This window comes from Schizophyllum commune (genome assembly GCF_000143185.2).
Source record: "Schizophyllum commune H4-8 unplaced genomic scaffold SCHCOscaffold_10, whole genome shotgun sequence".
Classification (NCBI taxonomy): domain Eukaryota; kingdom Fungi; phylum Basidiomycota; class Agaricomycetes; order Agaricales; family Schizophyllaceae; genus Schizophyllum; species Schizophyllum commune.
In genome coordinates this window covers 590,471-599,956 of record NW_026089547.1, presented here as the reverse complement: position 1 = coordinate 599,956, position 9,486 = coordinate 590,471, and the positions used below count along the sequence as shown (strand labels likewise).

The following is a 9,486-nucleotide window of genomic DNA, read 5'->3' as shown; positions in this document are numbered from 1 at the left end:
GGGACGAACGTGGGGATGGCGGCGGGCTTTGCGGTGCGTTCGGTCAGCATGCGACGAGTAAATGGAAAGCTTACGAGACTGGTAGCGTTCTCGACATGCACGGTGGCGCCGAGCGCGCGAGCTGAAGACGGCGCGGTCGACACCGGCCCCGGCTTACCCCCCATCGCAGCAGCTCGAACATCGAAAGCGAGCGCAAATGAATTCATTCGTCTTCTCCGTCGATACGCGGGACATCTACATTAACTCGCTCGGTGACTACCATTAAGCTCCGAGCTAATCGCGGACGTGCGGTGAGTGAAAAGGCGGGTACTGACGCGGGGCCTCTCCCCTTCCCTTCCCCTTCGTCCCTCACCCCGCCTCTGTTCTCCCCTCGGCTCGGGAGAAGGGAGGAGGGGAGAGGAAGGAAGGGGAAGGGAAGGAGGAGAGGAAGGGGGAGGAGGAGGAGGAGGGGAGGGAGGGGTACTCACCAGAGCCAATCCCGCCCTGTCGGATGGCCGAAAACGCGCAGCTTAAGCGCTCGCTCCGCTCGCGCGACGCAAAGGGGGGATGGAGCTCTGGGCCGGGCGAAAAAAGTGGATTTTCGGGAATTGCCGAACGGTCTTTTGGGGGAGGGGTAGGCGGGCGGGGCTAGGGTAGCGGTAGGCGTAGGTGTAGAGTGAATACAACGACGAGGAGGTGGACATGGCGCGAATGTGACTTGTGCGCGTGTGTGATGTGACTGCGGAACGTCGGCGCGAGTCGCCGGTGACGAGATGGCGGGTTGGCGGGGATGTGCGTCCTGCGATCGCGGGGGAGCTCGAGCTGTCATGCAGACGCGACCCCACTCAAGCAGGCGTGCTACTGCGACTGCGACTGCCGCGACGGGCGTAACGCGTACAGATAGCGTTGCCTCCTCTTGTCCTCTTCCCTCACCCCTCATTCTGCAGGCTCTGCCCACCGGTGTGCTAAGAGCAGGTCTTAAATGATATACTCTGGACCCAGCGGTCTCATGAACCTCACATGCGCTCAAACGAGATAGCTGCACCCGCACGCAGCTGTACGAGTATGGCTGGGGCCGCTCCTTCCACTTCTCTCGCTTCTACAAGGGCGAGAGCATCGCCGCGTCGCTCGCCCGCCACGAGCACTACCTCGCGGCGCAGATGAACCTCCGTCCCAAAATGCGTGTCCTGGACATTGGCTGCGGTGTCGGCGGCCCGGCGCGCGAGATCGCTCGCTTCGCCGACGTCGAGATCATTGGCTTGAACAACAACGACTTCCAGGTGCGTGCGTGCGCATCAGCAGTAGAACACGCCTGACACCCGCCCCAGGTCGCGCGCGCACGTCAGTACACGAAGGAGGCCGGGCTCGAGAACCAGGTCAAGTTCGTCAAGGGCGACTTCATGAAGCTCGCGGAGCAGTTCGGCGAGAACGCGTTCGACGCCGTGTACGCCGTCGAGGCGACCTGCCACGCGCCGTCCTTCGCGGGCGTGTACGGCGAGGTGTTCAAGGTGCTCAAGCCCGGAGGCGTCTTCGGCTGCTACGAGTGGGTCATGACCGACGCCTGGGACGCGAGCAACCCGGCGCACAAGGCGCTCGCGCACCAGGTCGAGCTCGGGAACGGCATCCCGGAGATGCGCCCGCTGCACATGGCGCGCGACGCGGTCAAGGAGGTCGGCTTCGAGCTCGAGCACGAGGAGGACCTCGCGGAGCGCGACGACCCGGTGCCGTGGTACTACCCGCTCGAGGGCGATATCAGCAAGGCGCAGACGCTCTGGGATTTGTTTGTGGTGTGGCGCATCAGCCCGACGGGCAAGTTCGTCACCCACTACGGCCTCAAGATCATCGAGATGCTCGGCATGGTTCCCAAGGGCACGCACGACGTCGGTGAGCAGCTCAAGGTCGCGCAGGATGCCCTCGTCAAGGGTGGCCAGACCAAGGTGAGGCGAGTGCATCCGAGTCGGAGCCCAGCTCATCGTCCTACAGCTCTTCACCCCCATGTACCTCATGATCGCCCGCAAGCCCTCGGCATAGACGAGGCATTCCCCCTCCCGTCCCCCTCCCTCGACTCTACATCTTACTATACCCTTCTGCTGTTCCTAATGTGCGTAGACATGGCATCGGATTACTTACTTTTACACATCGGGGTTGCCTACGACGAATACACATTCCTTGAAAACGGTCTGCCTGGCGTGATGCGACGGAGTGCGGGGGCGAAGGGGGCCGCGACGAGGCGGCGGTCGCTGCCTGCGCGCTGCGCGCGCGTCGCCGGCGTGAATGAGAAGGTAAACCTGAATTTATTGTCTCGCTACCTACGTTACAGACGTGCTACCCCCAGCCCTTCCGCCGCGAGCGTGCCGACGTGTGGTAAAGTCGCTCTCACCCTCTCCGCCTTTGCGCGCCGCGCGAGATGCTCGCTACCCTCGTCCCCCCTTCCCTCTCCTTCAGCGAGGGGAGATTGAATGCACCCTCCTCTTCCCCTCCTCGTGCATTGCCCCGCCGCTATAATTTTGCGAAATCTACCTTTGGCGCGCGTCCCCCGCCTTCAACGCACACGGGGGACTCGTCGCGCAAGTGCAGCCGCCCCTCTCCCGCCCCTTTTCCTCGCCCCTCCCTCCCCTGGTTGCCATAAAACACCCCCTCCACGTCCCTTTCTCCTTCTGCATCGCTGCGAGGGCGAGCGCAGTGACGCTACTCCTTCATCAGTGCACTAAAGCGCTGTACTCACCGAAAAGGGCGGTGGCGAAGGCCTCGACTGCGCCCCCACCCTCCCCCATCTTCTCGCACGCACTGAAATTGAACGCCGTTGAGTTCTCCTTCACTTCGCGAGGGAGACGATGGACTTACCAAGTCGTCTGAGCTCGCCGTCCCCAAAACGCTGCGCCCGCGTGCGTTTACGAAGGGAGGGGGTGGGGGAAGGCCTCGAAACGTGGAAAAGGTCAGTTCACGATCGCGCTGTGCATAATCCACGTACCGTCGTAGCCCTTGCAAGAGCGTGCACGCCCGCCTCGTCCACGCACACGCCGAGCAAGGAGGGAGTTTACCCCTCCCCCTCTCCCTCCCTTCTCTGCATCCTCGCTTCCCCTCCCTTCTCTCCCCCTCGCCCTCCTTCCCTTCGGCCTTCCACCTCCAGACGTGGTCCCTGTTGTTATCGCATCGCCGTCGTTGCTGTCTATTTGGAAAGCGCTGAGCTCATAGCGCATTCGAGGGGAAGGATCCGGCCCTCCCCCCGCCGTCGCTCGTCTACTGACGCGAGTGGGGCCCCCGCGACGGCTAGAAGGTGATATTGTCGAAGCTGTGGCACGAATGTGAGTACGACGCGATTTACTATTGACCGGGCACTCACCGTGTCGCACGGACATCGCGCCCCCTCCCTTTCGCGCAGTTCGCATTCCCCCTTCGCCCCTTCGCCCTCTCCTGCGCGTGGAACAAGAGAAGTGCGAGGTTTTTGGAGAATTCTATCGAATTGTGAGCCTCGTCGTGCAGAAAAGATCTTACGACTTACCAGTTGAGATGGGTAAGGGCCTTCGCCCCCCTCCCCCTTCCCCTCTTCCTCCCTTCGCCGCCGTCTTAGTCGCCTTCCTCGCCCTTCGAAAGGCGAGGCGGAGTGAGGGCGATGTGACCCCAAATATCTAGGTTGCTTCGGTCAGTGAAGGCGCATCGATAATTAAAAAAGACTCACAAGACGAGAGGGAAGGGCCTGACCCCCCACCCCCACCCTCGTGCGTCTTGCTATGCCCTCCGCAGGCATTCGTAGGTCGTTGTAAGGAACGGGGAGGTACTTTTGTAACCTTCGTGATGGGTTGTGTTGAGTGCGATTATGTTCGGCCATTTTGAACGTCATAGCTTACCTCTCAACTCCCCTTCTTCCAGCGTCTGCGCGCACCCCCCGCCCCCTTCCACCCAACCGTCAAGTCTGTCCGACGCGTGCACCGCAAGCGCGGTTCGTGCCGATGTCAGGTCCTCGTTCTAGGGTTAGGTCAGTACGAGATGACAAGGGGGAAATATGGGTGGAGGGGGGAGGGGCAGGACTCGGCTACGACGCGGCTACGTCCGCTTCTGTACCCAGAAAAAGAAGGACGTCACCCGTCCCTCCAACGGCGCGACAATCGGCCATGGTCTCCCCTCTCCGCGTATCTACTCGTAAGAGTCGGGCACCCGGTGCGCGGGGGGCATGAGTTTGGCTCACCGAGTCGCATCGCCCGCCGTGCGTGCATAATCTCCCCCTCCCTCCGTCCGTCCGCGGCACCTGCAGTCCACCACGGTCCCCGGGTGCCGTGCAACGGGACCGTGGGCAGCCTTGCCGTTGTCCAATGAGTGCCGCGGTGCACTCTTGGGTCGCGTCAGTTCAGTTCGGCGCACAAAGAGTGCATACTACTGACCGCGCTCGGCGAGGTTATCGCAGGGCGTTCCCTTGGCCACTTGTGCTTGAGCCCACGGCGCTCTCTCGTGTCCTGCAGTGACGGCGTGAAAGTCAGTCTCGGCGGTGAGAGTACCAGCAAGACGACAATACATACCTGTTGCTTATCCCGAGGCGGAGGGCGAGCGCTTGTGGGATCGCCTTTTCATCGAGTGGGGTCGTGTACTGCACCACAGCAGCGTCCCAGCGCACGCGGCCGTCATAGGTGAGTCTGCCGGCACCTGTGAGCGTTGGAAGGAACCGGAAAACCATCGGCTCGTACCTTTACCATTCTGACTCAATCGCGGGTCGCACGACCACCGGCACGATACCGCTGCATACTCGCGCGGCCAGTCCGTCGCTCCTCTGCGAATGAGAGGGAATATCTGCATCAAGGTCAACATGACGCCGCACCGCGAAAAAACCAATGCAAAGCTCACCCGTTGAGACAATAGCGGTCATGCAACACGGCCGCATGCGCGAGATTGGGCGTTGGGAACTCCTCGACGGCGTGGCTGATCATGCATGGGCTCGCAGATTCCCGGTGCGAGGAGATCTCGAGCGAGCTCGAAGACGACGGTGCCGCTCGAGCCGTCGTTTCCCGGCGCCAAATCCCTTGCTGCGCGACGGTCGGAGGCGTCGTCGATGCTCTGCGATCGTGTGTCAGCGTTCCAAAATCCCGCAAGGCGTTGCCCAGCGCGCACCTTATCGATTTGTACGTCTTCGTGGCAGGTCAAGGATGACTCTGGCGACGGCGTCGTACGGTCGGTCCCGCAGCCGTCCTCGAAAGGCGCAGCGGCGGTCGTGTTCGTGCGCTGACGCGTCCGAGCATGGTGGTGGGAAGAGGAAAGGTTGTAAGCGACACGTGTAATATACAGATCTGAATAGACTTACGGGATGGGTGTCACCGTCCCGCGTGTCGTGACATCGGCGACCTCGGGCAGGCAGCCGTTGTGCCGCGTGAAGGGCGAGGACGCGGGGGGATCAGATATATCTGCTCAGGTTCAATATAGGCGTGATTTACCTATCGGATCCGGCCGCACCGCCGCATCAACGTCGAAGGGCTACTATAAGCGGTTGATGGCGTAGAAGGCCGTGACGAGGGGGAGCTCGATGGTGGGTGATAATGTTGACTTGCTGGCATCTCCTTTGTTTAATTCAGCCGACCTGGTGAATCAACGAAAGCGAGCGGTTTGACTCACTTTGGATCTCGTTCGAAGTGAGCTGAGGGTACCTTAAAATGCGATGATGTTGAGAAGGTCATCGAGGGGGAGCTCGATGATGAGCCGTAGCATCGAAAGCAGCTCGCCTGAATGGATGCCGTGCGGGCCTATGCAGGTCAAAGTCAGCTCATCGTCTATGAGCCGCGCCTGAGCGCACCGCAACGAGTGCATTTGCAAACGAATCTGAATCGCAGAAGGACCTGTGAATGCGTTATATCGACGACGAAAGGCAGTATGAAGTTTAAGCTCACCGACGGGCAAATCCGTGCTGGGCCTGAATGCAAGGAGAGCGGGCTCCACAATGCTCGGCGATTTCTAAAGGATTAGTAAGGCGTCCATAGAAACGGAAGAAAACCAGGACAGACCTTGAAAGGCGGACTCGCTGCGCCGGGGCCATCTAGCAAGCAGCCTCGGATACGGCGAAAGCGAGGGGGGACGAGATAGAATAAAGACGTTGGGAGGGAGAGTTGACAGTAGAGTACGCGTTAAATGATAGAAAGGAAGAGGGAAGGGAAGGTAGAAGGGAGGAGAGGAGGAGAGGAGGCTGGGGAACTGAGGAAACCCGGCTACCCACCTCGCCTTATATACACCTCTAGCCAGCGCACGGACTTGTTGACATCCTCAGCAACGTCCACTTGATGCCCCACTGACGCGGCGAGGGCCTTCGTTGACCGCTCGCCCAGATTTCCGACTCCGCCGCGCAGATTCGCCCGCAAATACAGAACAGCACATATTCTGCACTTCCCTGCAGAGTTCCCTGAGGGCGGGTCCGGATCTTCCGCGTTTCGGGCATGACAAATGATCCCATCAAACCTGATCGCCGCTCACAATCCGCTCCAGGGCGGTGGAAGATGCGCGGCGAGGCGAGGCGTGGGGTGCAGCGGTGGCAGATTGTGTACTTGGGCGTTATGCACATACCAAAGTACTAGAAAGCGTAGAGGTGATCCTTCTCGGCTAGGGTAAGGTGTTTTAGAGCGGGTGGGTCCGCTTGTACGCGTCCTTGGGCCCTGCAAAGTGGAGACCACGCATACAGCGCATTTGTCGGTTTGCTCGCGAGTTTGAGGGTATCTAGGAAGAAACTCAGGGGGCCATAGTCAGGCGCATGTAGTTCTATGCTGAGTATGACCTCACCTATTGTAGTCGCACTGCGGCTTCCCGGCGAGCGAGGATGGCGGTTGAAATCCAGGTTACCGCATATAGCAGGCTTTTAGCCAGCGCGGCGAAAGTCAAAAGATCAGACTATTTCTGGCGACCTCGCTAACGCGGACCGCGGACTGCTTGACTGATTCTACTCACCGTTCGATGTCTGTACCTGCCAGCTGCCCAGCGCTGTACGACCGCTCCCCACAAACAAGCTAAATCGCGAGCCGGCGTCCGCGCTTCCCTCGCCGGCATCGCCGCTCCCCTCGACAGCCACAAAGTTCGGTCGGGCGCGCCATGTCCGAAGCTCCGTGTTTCAAGGGCCTGGACCTCAGAATTGCCGACGAGGCGATGGAAGTTGGCCGTCGAGGGGGAGCCGTGTTGATATGCTGAGGAACGCCGTTCGGGATGTACCAAAGGTCCTATGTCGGATTCAGCATCCAGAAAAGCATTCCATATGTTCTGTTAGACGCTCGACGGGTCTCTCGGCAGCCGCAGACCGCGAAGCGGGCTGTGGCGCGGGCAAAGTGATAGTATGCTCGCGCTATGCTCAAGCGATTTGAAGGCTTGTCGCGGGCTGCCTGTAATCGGTAACTATATGCAATACTCACTGTGCCTATTCCCTTCGTATTCTTGGCGTCTTGAGCCTGTCGGCAAGTCACGCTCGCGTTGCTGTCTCGTACCGGGCCCCGGCCGCCTGATATCGGCACAGTGCTCTTACTATCGACGTCTTCGGCAAATCGCTTCGAGCGCGTCAGTGTATCGCACGAGCCCCACTTCTGGTCTATGGGTCAGTCATTGCTTCCCCCGCCGAATCGACGCCCTCGCGCGATTCCCCCGCCGCTGATGATCTCGAAGGGGAGCTCACTCTTTCCCTGCCTTGCGTGATTTGCCAGGTCTCCTCAGTCGCGATGAGCTTGGATGAGCAGAATATACCATTTCGTATGTAGATCTCGTACTACGAGGGAGGGGTGGAGGATAATCGCCGCGGTCGATGATGGGCGCGCTGATCAAGCGGTGGGAACGCGTCTCGGCGACTGCCGCATCCGGCTTTGGCGGTTGTGGGTCCGACGTTGGTCCTTGTTTCCGGCCGTCATCGTCAACCGCGGCGCTCGCTCCTCGACTCTTCAGCATCGGCTGGCTTCCCCGACGCCCCACCATGCCCCTCCTGGTCCAATGCACGCAGTATACGAGTTCACACTACTCATTCTCATGTCTGCATCTTGCGCGCCTTGAGTTCGAGATCGGAAGCTCGCCGTCAATCTGAGTACAATGTCTTCCCTCCCCATAGCGTCGACTATGTATTCTGAGCCCCGTTTCGCTTCCCTCTTCACCTTGCTCATGATCCTGACCTATTCACACACTCTCTTACCATCTTGTTTGGTTGTGGACCTCACGACTTTGTATCCTTGCTATTCTCCGAGCCTCATTATCCTGACACTTTATCCATCTTCCAATCCACCCGTCTTTCTCTGCTCGAGTTCTGCCATCCTCCGAGTGTTCTACTGGTCAACTCACCGTGTCAAGTTTGTGCATCCTCGCTCGAGTCGAGCACCATGCCTCCGTCTCATCTGCCAACCCCAAAGTCAATCACTCGACTGCCGTATTGCATTGCTCGAAAGTCTGTTGCTCGTATGCTGGCATTACCTGAGCACTCTTCATTGTGTGCCTTCTCTGATTCCATGAGCGCTCCGTCTCAACACAAATTCCGTGGGCGCTCCGTTGCTTGCCACATCTCACCAAACAGGCAAGTACGAGGTGGTGAGACACGGGTTGATGGGGCCGCTTGTGCACGAGTTGATGAGTCCGCTCACGCACGAGGTGATGCGTCCAAGCTTCGCACGCCACAGCGGCGATCAGCGATCAATATTCTGCTACAGCGTGTTGGCTACGTCTTTGCCTTACCATACTCCTTCTTCTTTCTCTCCTCCTTCTTCTTGCCTTCATCTCACCTTCCACCTCTCTATGTCGCTCTCACTCCCGCCTCGGCCCACCCTCCAACTTGCCAACACAATCGCTCGCACCTGCGTAAGGATCAGCATGCTGCCCTCGACACGAGACAGCTCGATGGCGATACCAGGTGTACGAGAGCACGGCAACACTGCGAGCAGAGCCCGAGGCGAGCACGAGCATGAGTGACAAGAGAGCACGAGCAAAACCGACGAGAGCACGAGCACAGTTCAACGAGACGAGCACGAGCACGATCCAGCGAGACGAGCACGAGCGAAGCCCGACGAGATGAGCACACGAGCGAGGGAGCCAGCGAGTCGTGGACCGACGAGACGAGCGTGGCCGTCAACTGGATTGGCGAGACGGCGGACCACGAGACCGGCGAGACGGGACGAACGTGGGGATGGCGGCGGGCTTTGCGGTGCGTTCGGTCAGCATGCGACGAGTAAATGGAAAGCTTACGAGACTGGTAGCGTTCTCGACATGCACGGTGGCGCCGAGCGCGCGAGCTGAAGACGGCGCGGTCGACACCGGCCCCGGCTTACCCCCCATCGCAGCAGCTCGAACATCGAAAGCGAGCGCAAATGAATTCATTCGTCTTCTCCGTCGATACGCGGGACATCTACATTAACTCGCTCGGTGACTACCATTAAGCTCCGAGCTAATCGCGGACGTGCGGTGAGTGAAAAGGCGGGTACTGACGCGGGGCCTCTCCCCTTCCCTTCCCCTTCGTCCCTCACCCCGCCTCTGTTCTCCCCTCGGCTCGGGAGAAGGGAGGAGGGGAGAGGAAGGAAGGGG

The 9,486-nt window shown here is 59.9% G+C and overlaps 5 protein-coding genes across 5 annotated transcripts; 2 read left to right on the top strand and 3 right to left on the bottom strand.

Moving 5' to 3' along the window:
* Positions 1–752: 752 nt before the first annotated feature.
* On the top strand, positions 753–2,244 carry SCHCODRAFT_02680330 (uncharacterized protein; the record flags this gene model as incomplete). Its single annotated transcript, XM_050346732.1, has 7 exons — positions 753–771; positions 813–873; positions 927–939; positions 1,035–1,259; positions 1,308–1,916; positions 1,963–2,011; positions 2,036–2,244. 6 exons carry the CDS (start codon positions 753–755, stop codon positions 2,008–2,010), a joined length of 975 nt encoding a protein of 324 aa, XP_050198441.1. The 3' UTR covers position 2,011; positions 2,036–2,244.
* Positions 2,245–3,546: 1,302 nt separating this feature from the next.
* On the bottom strand, positions 3,547–5,995 carry SCHCODRAFT_0237129 (uncharacterized protein; the record flags this gene model as incomplete). The annotated part of the gene is made up of 12 exons (XM_050342501.1): positions 3,547–3,608; positions 3,659–3,715; positions 3,828–3,945; positions 4,359–4,455; positions 4,494–4,617; positions 4,659–4,741; positions 4,816–5,025; positions 5,270–5,369; positions 5,578–5,607; positions 5,754–5,798; positions 5,850–5,872; positions 5,964–5,995. 12 exons carry the CDS (start codon positions 5,993–5,995, stop codon positions 3,547–3,549), a joined length of 981 nt encoding a protein of 326 aa, XP_050198440.1.
* Positions 5,996–6,759: 764 nt separating this feature from the next.
* On the bottom strand, positions 6,760–8,096 carry SCHCODRAFT_02051715 (uncharacterized protein). The gene is made up of 3 exons (XM_050341625.1): positions 7,618–8,096; positions 7,350–7,481; positions 6,760–7,160 (listed from the first exon to the last, which is right to left on the bottom strand). Exons 1-3 carry the CDS (start codon positions 7,897–7,899, stop codon positions 6,954–6,956), a joined length of 621 nt encoding a protein of 206 aa, XP_050198439.1. The 5' UTR covers positions 7,900–8,096; the 3' UTR covers positions 6,760–6,953.
* Positions 8,097–9,075, top strand: SCHCODRAFT_02051737 (uncharacterized protein). Its single transcript, XM_050341626.1, has one exon. The coding sequence runs from the start codon at positions 8,295–8,297 to the stop codon at positions 8,871–8,873; it is 579 nt and encodes a 192-aa protein (XP_050198438.1). The 5' UTR covers positions 8,097–8,294; the 3' UTR covers positions 8,874–9,075.
* Positions 8,857–9,438, bottom strand: SCHCODRAFT_02636442 (uncharacterized protein). The gene is made up of 2 exons (XM_050345917.1): positions 9,162–9,438; positions 8,857–9,109 (listed from the first exon to the last, which is right to left on the bottom strand). The coding sequence occupies exons 1-2, from the start codon at positions 9,238–9,240 to the stop codon at positions 8,919–8,921; spliced, it is 270 nt and encodes an 89-aa protein (XP_050198437.1). The 5' UTR covers positions 9,241–9,438; the 3' UTR covers positions 8,857–8,918.
* Positions 9,439–9,486: the final 48 nt, after the last annotated feature.